The sequence below is a fragment of the Hemiscyllium ocellatum genome, chromosome 22 (genome assembly GCF_020745735.1).
Source record: "Hemiscyllium ocellatum isolate sHemOce1 chromosome 22, sHemOce1.pat.X.cur, whole genome shotgun sequence".
In the NCBI taxonomy this organism is placed as follows: Eukaryota; Metazoa; Chordata; class Chondrichthyes; order Orectolobiformes; family Hemiscylliidae; genus Hemiscyllium; species Hemiscyllium ocellatum.
The window spans coordinates 9,624,169-9,644,271 of record NC_083422.1 but is presented as its reverse complement, the minus strand read 5'-3'; the positions used below and the strand labels follow the sequence as shown (position 1 = coordinate 9,644,271).

General features: G+C 43.3%; 1 protein-coding gene across 7 annotated transcripts in view; it reads right to left on the bottom strand.

Moving 5' to 3' along the window:
* fam13c (family with sequence similarity 13 member C) overlaps window positions 1-20,103 on the bottom strand; it is a 138,469-nt gene that overhangs the window by 87,317 nt on the left and 31,049 nt on the right. For all 7 annotated transcript variants that reach the window (XM_060842323.1, XM_060842322.1, XM_060842325.1 and 4 more), the window contains exon 2: window positions 3,691-3,800. In XM_060842323.1, coding sequence (XP_060698306.1) covers window positions 3,691-3,800 — 110 coding nt within the window. The remainder of the gene's footprint in view (window positions 1-3,690; window positions 3,801-20,103) is intronic.

Genomic DNA, 20,103 nt, shown 5'->3' with positions numbered 1-20,103 from the left:
CCCCTAATCAAACCCTGTCTTTCTAAATGCATGTATATCGTATTTCAGAATCTTCTCAAGTAACTCACCTACCACAGATGTTAAGTTTACTGGTCTATAGTTCCCAGGCTTTCCTTTGCAGCCCTTCTTGAATAACTGCATAATATAATATTCGCTACCCTCCAGTCTTCTGGAACCTCACCTGTGGCTAACGGTGATGCTAAAATATCAGCCAGGACCCCACAATTTCTTCTCTAGCCTCTTGCAGTGTTCTTGGATATATATGGCCAGGACCAGGAGATTTATCCACCTTCACACATTCTAATACATCCAACACCTCCGCTAGTGTGATAAGGACTGTTCGCGAGATATCACCACAAACTTCCCCAAGTTCCCAAGACTTCATGTCTTTTTCCATGTTAAATACAGAGGAGAAATATTCATTGAGGACCTCGCCCATCTCCTCTGGTACCACTCTTACATGTCCACTTTGGTCTCAGAAGGGATCTATTCACTATCTATTTATTCTTTTTCCTTTAGTGTATTCATACAACCTCTTTGGATTCACCCTAATCCTTTCAGCCATAACTATCTTGTGTCCCCTTTTTGCCCTCCTGATTTCCTTCTTCAGTAAACTTCTGTATCCTCTGTTACCTTTGATCCCAGCTGTCTGTACCTGAGGCATGCTTTCTTCCTTGAGGCCAAAGCCTCAATATCTCTTGTCATCTTGACCTCCCTATTCCTGCCAGCCTTGCCCATAGCCCTCACACGATCATTCAGATCTTTAACTCTAGCTATCTCAATTTTAAAGACCTCCCACTTACCAGAGCCAGGGATCCCTTTGCCTGCAAACAAACTTCTCCAATCAACCCTTGCAAGCTCCTGTCTAAGTCCAACAAAATTTGCCTTGCCCCAATTTAGAACTTGAACTTCTAGAGCTTAACAATTTTAAAATTAATAGAACTGGTTGCAAAGTGCTCCCCACTGTCATACTCAGTCACTTATCCTGCCCTATTTCCCAAAAGTAGGTCGGGTTATTTGATATTCATATGTCATTCACCCACCCAATCCAAACATCTATCTAATGCATAACAGTGAGATTCTGTTTTTGTCATTGATCAGGTCACACAGATACTGAAAGATCAATTGTTATGAACCATTACTGTAAATAAACTCCCGAATCCTGGTTTGTGTCATAATGAATGATTTAATGGCAGACATTGGGTTGTAAGAGACAGTGTTCCTTTGTAACGGCACAGGGTTATTATAGTGGCATGAAATGTGAGCCAGCTGCACTCAGTGATGCATCATACAACTTAGACTTGCAAAATATATTGCCAATTTTGTTCAACACTCTAATGTACATAATTTATTTATCTGTGGGGACTGGGAATCAGATTGTTCCCAGAAGTCTCAATTAATGCTTCATAAGAGAACATTTGAACAGTTTTTCATGGTCCTAGCCTATAAGTGAGGCTCTGTGACACATAAATGGGAAAATCAATACACACAGGAAACAACTGAATGGGAAAATATGTGACTATGACTGGCATTTGAATATTTTACTTAACATTTTATTTTAAAAAATACTAAGTAATAGTGTGGCCAACATCTGAATCTTGTCAGGTCACCAAGAATCAATAGCACTGGAGAACAATCAAGTTACCAGGCCTATGCTAGCTCTTTAGAAGAGCTAAGATAGAAGTTGCTGGAAAAGCTCAGCAGGTCAGGCAGCATCCGTGGAGAGAAATCAGAGTTAACCTTTCTGGTCGGGTGACCCTTCCTCGGTTATTCTTTAGAAGTGCTGTCTGATTAGAGCCACATCAGTGTGCTTCCATCAGAGTCCAACCATTTTTTGTCCCCCGTCCAGTGAGTATCCATTGGAAATATCAGACTCCCCCAAACCCATCACAGAAGTCAGCCGTTAACTGGCTATATTTTTAAAAAGCTGCCCCATTGTATTTCACTGTAGCTGGCCTCACCAAACACAAAGAGTTCCCTGTCTCAGTGGGAGAAAGATCTGCCTGGAGCACTGCCAACCTTGTGGGGTGGCACGGTGGCTCAGTGGTTAGCACTGCTGCCTCACAGCACCAGGTTCAATTCCAGCCTGTGTGGAGTTTGCACATTCTCCAGGTTTCCTCCGGGTGCTCCGGTTACCACCCATGGTCCAAAGATGTGCAGGTTAGGTGAATTGCCCATAGTGTTAGGTGCATTAGCCAGAGGGGGGTGGGTTGCTCTTCGGAGGGTCGGTGTGGATTTGTTGGGGTGAAGGGCCTGTTTCCACACTGTAGGGAACCTAATCTAATCTAATCAATTGGTTGCTCTTTCAGTCCCTCTAGCACCAGTCGCGGACTCCTGGGACAGTAAATGCTCCCACGAAGATGACAGACTTGGTTAGGGAGGGATCATGCATTCTGAAACTCCAGAACCATTTGCTGCAAACCTTCAAAGCCCAATACCATCCCTTGAGCAAGTACAGGAGAGACTTTCTTTGTAGACTCCATTGAGCAGAGAGCAAGCTCCAGGATCTTGTTTGGAACACACACTCCCGAATACAACCCTGGAATATCTATCCCTGTGCCGATGGTTTGGAGTCTAGTTTCCCATGTTTTGTCTTTCTCGTTAAGGGGGAAAGTTTGCATGGGCAGGCAACACTTTACTGGTTTGTGGTGGGAGTGAAACACAAATCAACACGAGTTCATGGACAATTTGCTGAAGTCCTGAAAAGAATGTCGCAGTGTAGGCCCCCCCCCCCCCCCCCCACCATGAGTCACATCATATAAGCACATTATTTGCTCATTAAACTCATCATAGAAAATCAAGTCATGGAATTAATAACACAAATATCCTTTTAATAACTAACTGGTAATGGTAATAACTTAACCTCAGTGTTCAAAAAATGAATAATTACAAACATGGAAATTGTCATGAAGCTAAATTATTGTTATAAAATTTGGAAGGGTCACATTTTGCACTTTAATCTAACATTTCTTCTTTTTTGTCTTTTTGTCTTTCCCTCTCTTTCTCTACCTGAGTGACACTAATGCACTCCAGTTCTCAACCCTTCCTCTGTTTGTTTCTTAACCTTTAATCCATTGATGTAGACTATCCAGTCCTTCGTTCACTTGCATTCTAAATATCAGGTTGCCCTCACCATGCTGTGGCCAACTTGTGTGTCCAGTAAGCTATGGTACAAAGGAAGTTCCAGTATGAATGATGCAAGGAATAATCTAATTAGGACAATTCGTTTGCCAGATATACTTTTGAAGATTAAGTCTATGATTTGTGCAAATGTACACATTTGTTTGAAAATATAGCAGCTTCAAGAAACAGCCTCAGAAAAGAGAACTTTCCTTACTATATACTGTCCAGACATTGCAAACACTAATGTTTGCTTGAAGTTAGCAAACAAAGCATTTGTTTGGATTATATTGAAGAAAAATCTGCTCTTAACTTCAAATATCAATTCAAAGTCAAGAGTGGATGTAAATATTAGTTAGCTTCAGATGGAAACCATAAGCAAAGTCTGACATTTCTCTCTTAATATATTGCACAACCCATAATTTCAGGAGAGTAAACACACTTACACACATAGTATATATTGTGCTTACACACATCATACTACACATACCACAATGTTAACAAGAGCAAGAGATTTTTTATAAGAAATGTGACAGGCATATTCATTCGCCTCAAGGACTGTGAACGCACCTGATGTAACTTTCTCCTCGCTTCAGCGCAGACCCTTCAGTGAGTTTGGTAGCTGCTGCTTCTGTGCTCCGTCTACTGTCTGCCCCTGGAGACGACCCTCTCTCCATCATCTGCGGAAAGAAAAGGGGCAAAACTTTAACACCTTCCATACCAAACTCCACAGGTTCATCTCATGCACAGTGCAACCCCTTATTGCTGTTTCCAAGCACACAAATGGGCAGTTACAAAAATGATGGTGGTCTTCTTGTTTCACATATCTTACGTGGAATAGCAACTAAAACTGGGCTAAACTGTCCCCAACCCCATTCAGAATAAACAGAGACTAAACTAACCTATCCTGCCACATTTGTTTAAATCTCAAATTCTTCAGGACACTAAAAACACCTTAATGTAACATTTAAATTAATGACTTACTTCAGCTCAGATCGCTTTGCGCTTTTGATGAGAGTGCTGTGCAAAGACACACTAATACTATAGCTTTGTCTGGCTGATTGATTGATTAAGTGCCTTTCTGCTGTGTCATGCAGCTGTCTGCACTGCCATACACAATGGGGGAGTTGCTGAATTAGTCATCAACTGTCCATAGTTCTGCAATTCTAATTACTAAGCAGCAGGACAGCAGACTCCTTTCCAACACATCCCTCAAATTCTACAAATCAATACAAGTCTCCCCACCTCACAGTCCTGATTGCTGAAATTATTGGAATGATCTCAGCCCCAAACACAATTTAGTTTGTTCACTTGAGGTTTGCAACAATTGATTTGGTTTATTATTGCCATATGTACCGAGATACAGTGAAAAGTATTGCAGTGCATGGCATCCAGGCAAATCATATCTGATACCAGTACATCAGGATAATAGATCAAAATGCTGAATATAGTGTTACAGCTACAGAGAAGGTGCAGAGAAAGATTAACTCCAATATGTGAGAGGTCTGTTCATCAGTCTGACAACAGCAGGGAAGAAGCTGTTCGTAAATCTGTTAGTACGTGTTTGCAAATGTTTGTATCTTTTAACCGATGGGAGAGATTGGAAGAGCGTATAACCAGATTGTGAGGGATCTTTGATTGTGTTGGCTGCTTTCCCAAGGCAGAGGGAAGTATAGACAGAGTCAATGGCTGGAAGGTTGGTTTGTGTGATGAACTGGGTTGTGATCACAACTCTCTGTAATTTCTTAATGGTTCAAGATAAAAGATCACCTAACTAACATGTACACCACTCTTGCTCCTTTAGAAAGGCAGATCTGAGAGGGGCATCCTGGTAGGGAAACATATTGTTGTAACCAGCATTTCATAGATGCAATATAAAGGGACTGTGTATGGATCAGCACCTTGTAGTGAAAAGGCTTATGCATTAGAATGATCCCTTGAGATAAATTCTGCCAGTAATTCCTCTCATGCATTCTCCAGGTTCCATGGGAGGATCAGTGTACACACGTGAGTGTCTTACTTGATGTGGCGGTGCTGGTGTTGGACTGGGGTGGACAAAATCAGAAGTCACTTGATACCAGGCAATAGTCCAACGGGTTTATTTGAAATCAAGGCTTTCGAGTGCTGCTCCTTCATCAGGTGAAGTATCTTCTCAATTTGTCCTTCTTGAGGCCAGGTCTCCAAGCATTCAGCAAAAAAACCCCAAAAACCAGCCAAGATGGACAGAACCATGGGTGCTGTAATGATCTAATTTCCTCCACTCTCAATTGGCCAAGTGTTCCAGGGAAGGACGAAAAAGAAGTTTCTCCTGGCAATGCGGTAGAATTGGCATGAATGACCAGAAGGAGCTCACTACCAATCGCCCAAAATGCCAACAACATGCCCATCAAACTGCAACCTCGTGGTTCCATTCCAAACACCATCGCTTTGAGGCAGAGCAGAAACGGAGGAGGAAAAGGAGGAAAATCCTGCTTTCTGGGTCCCACTGCCTTACGGGACACCCTGCCCCAATGTGCCCAAAGATCTGAAGATCAAGAATTCAGTCACACAAAGAAGCCCTGGCAGAAACCCAGGACCCCGAGTTGGAATTAATCTCAGAGGGATCCAGCCAACCACAATGATAGGCAGAAGCTGCAAATATAACTTTGGTAATGGAGCACCTGATTATGGATTTTAACATTTTCTTCATGTGCTGAAAACTTTATTTTAAATAGCACCTTCTGAGCTGATAAACTGGCCAAAATTATTTAACAACACCAGAAGTTCACTGTATTATCACAATCTTCACACAGTCAGCTGAGGGTACGACTGAGCAGGCTGTCTGCTGGTAAGTGTTACTTAAGGCAAAGTTGCATTATATTGAAGTGATTTAAGCTGTGAATAAAGTATAACAGTGGTGAGTATACTTATGTTTTCTAACCAACCTGATCAGAGATATTATTACACACCTCTGGAGCAGGTTGGACTTGAACCTGGGACTCCTGGTTCAGGGGAAGGCGCTACACAGCGCCCCCATAACGGAGTGTGTTTTTATATTGATTAGTGTGGACTTCTTAGTCAACCAGAATACTTAATCAACCGGCTCCTGGTCCCATTGGTGCTGCTTAGTAAAATGTTTGCTGTATTTATTCTGAGCGGTAACTTGGTAAATATAAATACATTGTTACATGAAGTAAGAAAGTGAGGACTGCAGATGCTGGCGATCAGAGCTGAAAATGTGTTGCTGGAAAAGCGCAGCAGGTCAGGCAGCATCCAAGGAGCAGGAGAATCGACGTTTCGGGCATGAGCCCTTCTTCAGGAATGAGGAGAGTGTGCCAAGCAGGCTAAGATAAAAGGTAGGGAGGAGGGACTTGGGGGAGGGGCGTTGGAAATGCGATAGGTGAAAGGAGGTTAAGGTGAGGGTGATAGGCCAGAGTGGGGTTGGGGGCAGAGAGGTCAGGCTGAAGATTGCAGGTTAGAAAGGTGGTGCTGAGTTCGAGGGTTGGGACTGAGACAAGGTGGGGGGAGGCGAAATGAGGAAACTGGAGAAATCTGAGTTCATCCCTTGTGGTTGGAGGGTTCCTAAGCAGATGATGAGGCGCTCTTCCTCCAGCCATCGTGTTGTTATGGTCTGGTGATGGAGGAGTCCAAGGACCTGCATGTCCTTGGTGGAGTGTGAGGGGGAGTTGAAGTGTTGAGCCACGGGGTTGTTGGGTTGATTGGTCCGGGTGTCCCAGAGGTGTTCTCTGAATCGTTTCGCAAGTAGGCGGTTGGTCCGGGTATTACATGAAGTATTATTTCAAGGTTTACTCGACTCCAAATAAAGAGCTTGAACTGCTCTGTCGCAAACTTCAGATTAAAATCGATTCAGCTGCAGTCAAATATCGACAGCATATCCTAATTCAATATCCCTTATTTCAATCATATAAAAATATAAATGTGCTGCTGGGAGATAAACAAATCGATAATTCTTGCCATGAAATAAAACTTGGGCCCCATTTCTCCTCAAGTCCAGTTTCGGATGGGCTACTCATAGCTTCCGTTCCATGCTTCAGCATTTAGTTGGCACTTTTCACAACAATGGGATGACCCAAACCCATTTTACAGCCAATTAATTGTTTTTGAAGTGTAGTCTCTATTGTGATGCAGGAAAATGCCGTAGTTTGTTGTCAGCAAACACTGATAGATTGTATACTCCAGGCTCTGAATTTGCAATATTGTGTATCAGATGTGAACCACTCAGCCAGGCCCATTAAGAGATTGGGTGGACTTCCACTGAATTGACTTGACTAGAAACTGCTCTCTTGTAGATGGCACATCTCAGTGGCTCAGTCAGTCAGAAGCTAACTGAAAGCAGGAGTGCATTGTTCCGAAGGAGATTACTTTCCCTTTTACCCCTTGCACATCAAAGGTCTAGGAAGTTGTTTTTCCCTGATATGACTCACTGGCGAGGTTCCAGAATGTTCCCTTGTTTGTTCACTCCAGCTCAGTGAATGCAGTGCCAGAAAGCTCACTGTGCCAGACTGCAGCAGTCTCCCTGTCTCCTGCTGACATTGTCATGTTGGGAAGAATTGAGTAACAATACTTTTGGGCCAGAGAATAAGAAACTTTTACCTTTATTTCTTTGCTTTTCTAACTTTACCTAGCTGTATAAGGACTGTAATGCTGATCTTTTAACTTTATTCTTGGCTGAAATACCTGAACTCTATTCGGCCTCCCTGTTACATTTTTAAAAATTTATACCTAAGATTTTGTACCTAGGTATCTTTGTACCTAAGATGGCACTGGGAAAGGTGACTTTGTACACTTTCTGCTGTACTCATGTATCCCTGTGCTTGAGTATATGTGGCAATAAACCTAATTCTAATTCTAATTATCCCAAGGCAACCTTCCTGCAGAAGTTTGTACATCCAAATAAACCTGTTGGATCAGAACCTCATTGTGCAATTTTTAACTTTGTCCACCCCAGTCCAACACCGGCAACTCCACGTCATTCCTGCAGAAGTGCAGGAATGAAAGGATGGCTGAGCCATCAGAAAGGGAAGCAATGTGGTGACTGGCAGAATCCTTGGATAGTGATCAATAGGAGTGTGACAGCGGTGGAATGATAATCTTACCTAGTGAGGACAGCCCCTGGTTCATCCTTCCACACCCTGAGAGAGAGCCCCTTCTAGTGCAATGATACCCTGAACAAGAAAGAAGCCAGCAGATTTCATTGGTTTCCATTGGAAAGGTAATGGGCTGACTGGTTTTGGTTAATTGGGTTTAGAAAGGCTGCTTTTCAAGTTGTGCACTGCGGACTGTCCCTGCTGCTAGAAGCAAGAAAAGCTTCAGGGCAGAGCATCTTTGACAGTCCCCCCCCCGGTAGATAAACCTTTGGCCTATGAGGCAGGAGGCTTGTCACTGGTCTATCTCTATTGGCATGGAAACCTTGGGGACTGGTGAAGGCCAACTTTAGACAGCACTTACAATCCCAGAAGGTGTGACTGGACAGGGAGACCACTGGGAAATCCAGCACAGTCAAAATTACATCAGCATCCAAGTACCAAACATGGAAGTCACATTTCAATCAATTCAGGAGGATTGCTCTGGATTCTAACTGATATATTTTGGAATGGAGTTGGACTTTCTGTTAAAGTCAGGAACTGTGTAGTGACTGGATTGTCTCAATTTTAACCCCTTCTTCACTCAATCCTTGGCAAGTGAGTGTTGTTAAAACTAGAGCCTCGTGTTTACACTGAGTGCATGATTGGAACTCACTTTATTAGTGCCAGTAGTCATCTGACATTAAGTGAAGTTTGACATAGAGACACACTACAATATTGAGAATATGTGATCTCTTGTGTGGAAATCCTAGACTGATCCGACACCTCAAGCCAGAGACAGAAGGAATCATGAAGAAGTATTGGTTTAAGGATATGGAAGCCTTTGCAAGTAAACAAATTATTTTTCCCATGTGCATTTCCAAGAATAGCTTCCAATGCCACCAAAAAAGGAAAGCTCTGTTGACAAGACAAGTTCACACACTTCCAGGTTTAGCAGCCCTATTCAATGCAGCCAAAGTCTTAACCAGGGCAATTCTCTAGTGAACTCTACAAAAAGCAAACACAGTGTTATTTGATCAATCCATTCCATGACAGGGGCTGCTCTGCAAATCTGGGAACTGCTCTGTCTCGCTACTTTTTTTAGCTGAACTTTGCACCAAACTTGCATTTATGTTTTATATAAATGATAGCCTCTGAAAAGCATTCTCTTGTGTGTTTTCCTTAGAGAGTTCTGTGGACTCTTTAAGCTCCAGGAACATTTTGAACTGTGAGCTCCGGCTACAATAACTTGCATCTATGCAGCACCTTTCGTCAAACATCGGAAGACTCTTCATAAATTTTAGATTAGATTAGATTACTTACAGTGTGGAAACAGGCCCTTCGGCCCAACAAGTCCACACCGACCAGCCGAAGCGCAACCCACCCATACCCCTACATATACCCCTTACCTAACACTACAGGCAATTTAGCATGGCCAATTCACCTGACCCGCATATCTTTGGACTGTGGGAGGAAACCGGAGCACCCGGAGGAAACCCACGCAGACACAGGGAGAACGTGCAAACTCCACACAGTCAGTCGCCTGAGGTGGGAATTGAACCCAGGTCCCTGGCGCTGTGAGGCAGCAGTGCTAACCACTGTGCCACCGTGCCGCCCAAAATAAAGGATGATTAACAATCAAAAGTTACAACAAACTACCCAAAGGGATATCAGGAAAGGAGGTTAGTCAGAAGGAATGATTTGGAGATGCCGGTGTTGGACTGGGGTGTACAAAGTTAAAAATCACACAACACCAGGTTATAGTCCAACAGGTTTAATTGGAAGCACACCAGCTTTCGGAGCGACGCTCCTTCATGAGGTGATTGTCAGAAGGAAGGTCATAAGGACCATCTTTGAGGAAGAGAAAGGGGTAGAAAGATGACGAGTTTTCAGGAGACAATACCAGAACTCAAGGCTGAGGCAGCTGAAGATACGAAAAATATTGATGGGATGAAGAGGATGCATAAGAGGCTAGAACTGGAGAAGGGCCATGATCTTGGAGGGCTGTAGGAGGTTATCGAGCGAGGGGGGAAAGAGGTAACAGAGAGACCTGAAAACAAGGATGAGATTTTATGAAAAACTGAGTTGCTGCTAACCTTGGCCAGGGAGGCACAGAGGGTGAGTTTGGAAATATAGGTGGCCACCAGAAAGAGAAAATAAACCCTTTAGGGAAGGGGACAAACCTTCAGGTGATCTCCCAGCCTGAGCTTCCACCTCTTAGATCAGAGACAGAGGATTTCAACAAGCAACTACACTGCTCCACCTTACTGCAAAGGAGGGCCATTGAGGAAAACGGTGGCCCCACTCCAGCGCCTTACACAGGCTGGAGAGGGAGAAGCAGATAGGCCATGACAGAGTCTCCAGCTTACCGCCAATGCTAACTGTCACAGATTGACAGACTTTTGCCAATAAAGTAACAGGGAGGCCGAATAGAGTTCAGGTTTATCAGCCACAAATCAAGACTTTGAGTTCTAACGGGCGACTTCTGTTCCATGTGCCCAATATTTAAGAGGGTCCAGCTATCTATAATCCTCATCTCAGTACCTGATAAAAGTACATACAATCCCACTCCTCATAGTTATGAACACTGTCTGCGTGACTCCTGCTGTAATTCATCCTTAAGCCTTTGCTTTATATCCATAAACTATATAAGCGTGATCCAATTTCCCACAGCATCAAAAACACAACCTGATGAAATGGATGTACAGAATCAGAGAGCAGCCACTGCTCTTTAAAATAGACGCCATCAAGATGTGTCCAGATTTTACTTGCATCGGGCAAAACCACGAATCATAGAAACACAGGATCAGGCATAGACCATTCAGCCCTCAACCCTGCTACACCATCCTAGATCATGATTGATTTCCCATTTTCCAATGCTATCCTCATACCCCTTGATGTAATTTATATCTAGAATCCATCAATCTCAGTCTCAAACAGATTCAGTGACTGAGTTTGAAAAGTACTTCTTTGGCTGTGAAGCTCTTTGAATAGTCACAGAAGGTGTTATTCGAAGAAAGTCTTTATGTGGTGCTCTGATAGGAGTGTTCAATAAGGTGTTACACCAGTATATAATGCGATGAAAGGGAGTTTCTGAATCCCCACAGTACAGAAGGAGGCCATTCAGCTCATTGAGTCCACACTGACTCTCTGAAGAGCAATCCATCCAGACCCATCCCTCTGTATTTTCTATGACTAGCCCATCTAGCCTGCATATCCCCGGACACTATGGGCAACTCAACATGGCTAAGACACTTAACTTGTACATCTTTGGACTGTGGGAGGAAACCAGAGCACCGAGAGGAAACCCACGTGGACACAGGGAGAATGTGCAAACTCTACACAGACAATTGTCCAAGGGTGGAATCGAACCTAAGTCCCTGGCGCTGTGAGGCAGCAGTGCTGAGCAACCGTGCCACCCTATCAATATATCTGAGGTTGTGTATATGTAAAATAAATCTGATGCTGAAAGAGGCCATTAGTCCATTGTGTCTACATTAACTGTCTGAGCATTTTGGCTTGGTGCCCAAGTCTGGTTTGCCTTTCAGCTTGTATGTTGTTTCTATTTAAATAATAATCCAATGGTCTCTCGAGTGCCCCAGTTGAACTTACTCCCACCAATACTCCAGGCACCGCACTCCAGACTCAAACTGCTCGCTGTGAAAAAAGGAAAGTTCCTTCTCATCCCACAGTTGCTTCTTTTGCAAAACACTTTAAATTTGTGGCTTCTGGTCCTTGATTGGTTTTGGAGCGGGAACTGTTTCTCCCGATCTACTTTTTCCATGCCCCGCATGAATTCAAAAACTCGGATCAGATCTCCTCTTCGCTTTGTCTTCTCCAAAGGGAAGTTGTCCCAATTTCTCTGATCTTTCCTCATAACTGAAGTTTCACATCCCCATAAACGATGGAAGGAGAACCAATCATCAAGCATAAAACTTGGCAGAAATAGTTAATTTGAAAAAGCAAATAAACATTAATAAAAATCCTGGAGGATATGTACACAAGCTGAATATGACCTTTTATGTAATATATTTGAATGTTATATTGTAGAGCTGTTAATGAATGTCCCTTTCTTCTGGCTGTGTTCAAGTACTGTGTTTGCCAGAAATGCCCACATGACCAGCTTGGAGGGCAAACAAGGTGATAAGAAGTTTAGAATGGATCTTATCATTGAATAAAGATGAAACAACGGTCCTCAACTAGCCAAGTAAACTTTCAACAAATAGTTTATCAACAGGTTGTGATCTCAGATTTAATCTGCCATTCAAAGGATTTGTGAAAAGAAATTTATTGTAAACAAGGAAGCCAATTCAGCCCAAAATAACTGGCACCTTTCACGACTGCTGGACGTTACAAATGCACTTCACGACCCGTGATATACTTCTAAAGGGTTGACATCGTTGTAATGTGGGCACAGGGCACAGCCGGTGGGTACAGAGCAAGTTCCCAGAAACAGCAATGAGATAATTGAGCAACTAGAGTGGTCTGTTGGCGCAGGGTAAAAGATAAATGTTGGCTGCTCTTCTTATAAATAGTGCGATGGAATCTTTGACGTCCATCGAGAAGGAATATGTTGTGATGAAAGGTAGTGGAATCTCTTTTGGCCGCCACAGATGAGTGTTTAACAAAAGAAAAAGAACGTTTGATCTTTGTTCAGTAGCAAACTCCATGCTGTCTCCAAGGTTTGCCAGATGCTGAGCTTGCTTTTGCCAGACTGTGGTTAATTTAATAAATTAACTTTATTGGGAAGGGTACTTCCAAGGTACCAAAACATCTGGATGAAACACAGGGGAGCATTGCTGATAATGACTGTGAGCTCTTGGAGCTGATCTAGGATTCTCTGAGGTTGATACAAGACCATCTGTGACAATCATTGTGGATATCACTGCCTTCAATAGCAGAAACAGTCCTTGCAGAGGGTTAATGTATTGTCACTCAGTCGTTGTCTGTGCATGTGGCTTCACAGCATGGCTTTTGTGCAACTTGGGGAACAATTGACATGATTCCATCAGCATGTTAAAACTGAAGAAAGCTTCCTTGAATGGAAGCAGGGCTTGACCTGATCAAGGATTGTGTCATTGTGAACCAACTAACCTGTACAAATATCAGACACTGGTTTAACACCTCAAATGGAAGTCCCACCTCAGTCTAAAGTTGCTCATCAATGTTACTTCAGCTGAAACAGACTACAGTTAGCACAATAAGCACAGTCCTTCATCTTAAAGAGAGCCTTAAAATGTATGGTCTATCCAGTAGAATCATTAAGAACACAGAGGACATTGAACCCATTGTTTCTCTGTCATAGAGTCACAGAGTCATACAGCATGGAAACAGACCCTTCAGTCCAACTACTAGCTAGCTGACAAGGGAGCAGCACTCTGAAAGCTTGTACTTCCAAATAAACTTGTTGAACTATAACATGGTGTCATTTTATTTTTTAGCTTTGTCCACCCCAGTCCAACACCAGCACCTCCACATCACAGTCCATGCAAAACATATACCCAAACTAAACTAGTCCCACCTGCCTACTCCTGGCCCACATTCCTCCAAGCCTTTCCTATTCATGTACTGATCCAAATGTCTTTTGAATGTTGTAATTGTGCCCACATCCTCAATCTCAGGAAGTTCATTCTACACGAGAACCACACTCTCTGTGTAAAAGATTTGCCCCTCATGTCTTTTTAAAATCTCTTTCACCTCACCTTAAAAACGTGCCCCCAGGTCTTGAGATCCTCCATCCAAGAGAAAAGACAACTACCGTTGACACTATCTATACCCCTCATTATTTTATAAACTTCATTAAGGTCGCCTCTCAACCTCCTACGCTCCAGTGAAAATGTCTCAGCCCATCTGTGGTATATCTTCAATTAAGTCTAACCACGATAATCCTTTCACAGGTGGCCCTTGATTCATGCACATCTGACTTACAAATGCTTGTACTTACTAATGAAATCCCATTCTGAGGTGTATTCACATTAATTTTACAGATCCAACAAGTGAATGTTTCCTCATACTTACGAACAACTATTTTATATTGCCCTGTACTGTGCTCAGACTTGCAAACAAATTGATTTGCAAATGTTCTGACAAACAAAACCCAGAGACTGCCTGTGCATACTTTTTCAAATAGATATTTAACTCTAATCCAAATGGGGTAATGGACTCTGTCTCAATATGTGCGGTAAAACAATGTCATGTTCTAGCAACTGTCTGGCTGAAAACTAACTTGCCTTTTGACTCTGGTGGATAATCAGATGTCTAAGCTGCTTATGTAGATTTGTTAATCAGTGTTACTCCTTCATTGCTTACCCTTGAAATTCATAATTTTCCAAAGGACATTTGCTGATAAAAAGTAAAAGCTTACAACTGGAAAAAGTCTTGTATTAATATAGCATTTTTCATGACCACCAGATATCTCAAAGTATTTGAGAGTCTACAACATACTGAGTCATTGTTAATGGCACACTAATTGTGTTATTAAGATTAAGGACATACAGGTTAAGGGCACCTTCGATGTATATAAAGAGAGAGTTCTTAGCATTGGGTGTGCACAGTGCAAATAAATCCCTGATAAAGTAAAAGATTAATTTCCGACTTCACCATCTGACTGTCTGACATTTAATAGAACCCACAAACACAGCCAAAATGTGCAGAGAACGATCCTAGAAACAGCAATGTGGCAACGACCAAATAATCTGTTTTGACTGAAGGATAAATATTGGCTCGGACACTAGGAATAACTCTTCTTCAACATAGTGTCATCGATTATTTTATGCCACCTCATCTGCAGATGGGGTCTAAGCTTAATGCCTCATTAGAAAGACAACCCCTGACAGTGCAGTGCTCCCTCAGTACAGAGAGTGTCAGCCTTCAAGTCTCAGACTTGAACCTGGAACTCTATGATTCAGAGGTTAGTGTGCTATCAACTGGGACACCACTGACGCACAAGCTGCCTTCCTGGTACCTTTCTAGTAACCATGCACACAGTAATCCAACAAAGTTAAAAATCACACAACTTCAGGTTATAGTCCAACAGGTTTATTTGGAAGCACTAGCTTTCGGAGTACTACTCCATTGACAACCACCTGATGAAAGAGCATCCCTCCCAAAGCTAGTGCCTCAAATTAAAACTGTTAGACTATAACCTGGTGTTATGTGATTTCTAACTTTGTCCACCCCAATCCAACACCGGCTCCTCCACATCATGACAATAATCCAATAGACATCTAGGTAATGCTTGTGCAAATTCAACATCTCTTTCTTTTGCTTATACATTCAAAGCTTCAATGTACAACATTCAGAATTCCATCTGGCTTCTTATGACATTCTCCATCTGCATTACTGTGTTGACAAATGTGGGGTTGCGCAGCCCGAGATCCCCTGGTTTCTCCACTGAATACAAAAATGGTCATGGGATGCAGCACCTGGAGCCAAAACTTTGAAATAATGAACCTCAAGAGAAATAGGTTTATGGTAGAGAGTATTGATTTGCAGAGGATTTAATTTGTTGCCTTGACGTTCACTGGAGTTGAATGCTTATTAATGTGAGGAAGATGGGAAAGGCCAGCTATGGATTTAGCCTGAAATTTTCACTAGGCATCTGAACCAAGTGAATTGAGCCTATTGGGATTTTGTTGACTTGACAACGGTTGTTTTAATTGACATTTAGGGTGGCACAGATTGTCAGATTTGGATTTCTCAATATAGTTCAGAAAATCAGCAGCGTTCCCAATGAAATGTTTGTGACAGGGAGGAATCCAGATTCATCATTTGTATTGCGTTTGCTCAAAAATTTAAACCCTTGAGTCAAATCCAACCCCAGAGAAAACATGGTAGGCCTTATACTCTATAATAAGAACCAACTGATGTGGACCAAGTAGCCCTGCTCAGATTGTGTCGCTTTGAATATTGAAAAGGAAAATAATTCAAAGTAGCAGCATGAAGGTGCAACCATAGAAAATACACAGTCCAAACACGTGTTCTGAGCATTAACATTCCACGCACAGCAGAAGATGATAAATGTCAGAAATTCTCAGAAACTCTCAAACAGTCTCTTCCTCCCGAGGATTCACTAGATAATGCCGATGAAGCGTGGAAACCTCCATGATCCATCATCAGTCAGTAAAGGAAGAGACAGGGATAAAGCTATTGGTTCAAGTCTCACCCGGCAAAAAGCACACCTGCAATTCAAACTTGCAACTTTGAAATCCACAGATAGGGTTATACAGGACCTCGGTGAGGCCACAGTTGGAGTACTGTGTATAGTTCTGGTCAGTCATTTATTACTAAATTGGAGCAGGTGCAGAAATGATTTACAAGGATGTTACCAGGACTAGTGGGTTTGAGTTGTACGGAGAGGCTGGATAAGTTGGGACTCTTCTCACTGCAGCATAGAAGGTGTGACTTTATAGAAGTTTATAAAATCATGAGGGGCATGGATAAGGTGAATCGTTTCCATAGGGTTGGGCAGTTCAAAACTGGAGGGAATAATTTTAAGGTGAGAGGAGAAAGTTTTAAAAGGGACCTGAGGAGCAACCTTTTCTTTCCGAGGGTGGTCCATATATGGAATGAACTACCAAAGAGTGGTAGATGCAGGTACAGTTACAACATTTAAAAGACAGGTGGACAGGTACATAAAGAGGAAAGGTTTAGAGGGATATGGGCCAAATGCAGGCAAATGGTTGGCATGGATGAGTTGAACCAAAGCTTCTGTTTCCATGCTCTCCAACTCTATGACTCTGTACTGACTGACAGGAACAAGCAATGACCCAGTGTGGAGATGGGGAGTCCAGGCTATAACCATGTGAACTGGTTGTTTCTCAGCCTGTGCTTAATGATCATCCGCAGCTGCCTGCAATCTTGGAGCTGGAATACCAGCTGAGCTGCTCAAGTATGGGAAGCCCGGCCCCGCTGCCATATCTCCACAACCTCGCCCTCCTCTGCTGGAGAGGAGGCTCTGTCCTCGAGGAGGTGCACAGCACCACAGCCTTCACATTGTACAGGAGCAAAGGGGATTGCAGCATCTCATTCCTCAGCATTCTCAAGGCTATTGGCAAGGCCATTCTAACAAGGCTTTATCGCCCAGCCAGCAACGTATCTGGAGGTGCTAACGGGCATCAGAACAGGTGGATCCCCTGGGCAATGAGGGTGAGGGTGAGGATTATGGTTAGGGTTAGGGTGAGGGTGAGGATGGGGTTGAGGATTAGGATGAGGGTGACAGTGAGAGTTACAGTTAGGGTTAGAGTAAGAGTGAGTGTTATGGTTAGGATTAGGGTGAGAGTGTGGGTTTGGGTGAGGGTTACAGGTAGGATTTGGGTTTAGGTGAGAATAAGGAGGAGGGTTAAGGTAAGGGTGAGGGTGACAGTTACAGTTGTGGTTAGGGTAAGGGTGAGAATTACAGTTAGGGTGAGAATGAGGGTGACCGTTCAGGTGAGGGTGTGGGTTTGGGTGAGGATGAGGGGGATGGTGAAAGTGAGGGTAAAGGTTAGGTTGAGGGTGGTCATGACAGTGAGAGTGAGGGTGAAGATGGGAGTTAGAATAAGAGTTAAGGTGAGGGTGAGGGTGAGTATGAGAATGAGGGTGAGGAAGAGAGTGAGGATGAGATGAGGGTGAAGGTGAGGATGAGGATGAAAGTGAAGGTGAGTGAGAATAAGGATGATGATGAGGATTAAAATGAGGGTCAGGATGAGATGAGGGTGAGGAGTGTGAGAGAGGATGAAGGAGAGAATGAGGGTGAGGGAGAGTAAGGATGAGTGTGAGATTGAGAGTGAAGATGAGGGTGAGAGACGGAGTGAGAGTGAGGGAGAGAATGAGGGTGAGGGAGAGTATGAGGGTGGGGGAGAGAATGAGGGTGAGGGAGAGAATGAGGGCAAGGGTGAGAATGAGGGTGAGGGTGAGAGTCAGGATCAAGTCTTGAGAGTCAAGAATTTCAGGAGAAGTGCCGAGCTTGGTAAACATTGTTTCACTTGCTTCTATGGGTCTCTCAACATTTAACCCCATGAACAGGATGGGCCTCCAGCAGAAACTAGAGAAAATAACATGTCCTCCCAAACCTTGCAGTCTGACCTGCATGCACACTTCATTTTGATAGCCCCAATTCTGACAGTTTTGAGATCAACAATGCGTTAAAAATAGGGTAGTGTCTAAGCTCCTGTTCTGCTTTCTAGCTGTTTCTCTGTCCTCCTGACCTGGGTTACCCTGGCAACACAGAAGAAGTGAATCCCCTGACATTCCTCAACCCGTGAAAACTGAAGGCTGAGTGCAGCGTGGGATCAGGAATTGCTGTATACCCACAATGTTGCACCAATTCTCCACCATCTCCAAGATCTCATGGACAGTTTGTCCCAACCCTGTGGCATGGACTCACTCATTATTACTGTGAAGAAAACCAGGATGAGGTACAGTGCGATCAGACTCAATTCCACTGGAAGCAGTCAGGAAATTCTGGTATTTTAGATCTTCAGTGACAGAAAATAAAGAGCTCAGTATATTTGTCGGAAAGGCAGCCAACAATATTGGCCAGCATTCAGCATGGACCTATATGCTTCTATAAGAAACAGGAACAGCAGCAGGCCAGTTGCTCACTGAACCCTGTTCTACTATTTAATCAGATCATGGCTGACCTGATTTTGGCCTCAGCTGCCCTTTCCTGACCCCTTTTCCCATTATCAGAAATGATTCCTGATGAAGGGCTTTTGCCTGAAATGTCGATTCTACTGCTCCTTGGATGCTGCCTGACCTGCTGCGCTTTTCCAGCACCACTCTAATCTTGACTCTGATCTCCAGCATCTGCAGCACCTACTTCCACCTAACGCCTTGTACAGTTAGCCTGCCTCCTCATGATAAAATCCAACATTCCTTTTGCCTTCCTAGTTACTTGCTGCACCTGAACACTGACTATTTTGTGATTCATGTACAAGGTTGCCTAGATCCACATATGAGGTTACCTAGATCCCTCTGTTCTGCAGCAGTCTGCAGTTTCTCTCCATTTAAATAATATTTCTTTTTCATCCGGCCTTTATCCTCAGCTCATTGAAAAGACAGGGTCACCAGTCCCTTATAGAGAATGTTAACACTAATCAAGTAATGAAGGTTCTTGTGGCTTGGGATTATAGGGACAGGAAGTACCATGGTCATACCACCAAGAATATTCAATACTGGTGACACTGCCTCCCCAAAGATAGCAGGGCAGTCAAAACTCATGCAAAAACTAGGCAAGTACCCAAACCATCTCCAGTGGATTCCTAATGCTGTAACAGGTTTTCACCAGGACACCTAGAGATTACAGGATCTGTGTTTCATTCATTTATATCTCAAGGGCAAGAATTCATTGGCATGATGTGTGGTTTCTAAATCATCCTGAACTAAAACCTGAAAGCCAACGCTTTACTCAGAACCACTCCCATCCTGATATGGGACCACTCATGTCCCTGAGCTGGGCCTCGAGTATCTCCATCATGATGCTCTGCTCTGCCAGCATGTTATAACCCACCTCACACTGATGGATGGCAACGATCTGAGCAGTTGCCACATTGTAGGAAATTCTCTTTTGTCTATCATACCTTTGATGCACAAATTGAAGAATATTCTGGTGAGTGAAACAGAAGTTTTTGTTTATCCAGGACTCAGGTGCATTTTGCAAAGCGGCTCTGGAGTTCATCATTGCAGTACCAAGGTTCAGCCTTGGAGGAGACTGGGGCGTTTCTTTCTCTTGTGTGCAATGCTGGCTGGGCCATCATTTATTGTCCATTACTAGCCACCAAAGTGGTGGTGAGCTGCCTTCTTAAACTGCTGCAGGCTGTTAGAGAGGGAATTCCAGGATTTTGCTTGAGTGATAGTGAAGGAACAGCATTATACTTCCAAGTGGCTTACAGTATCCTTCCACAGTCCCTGCCACATGTGTCAATAGTGTTTTAAGAGC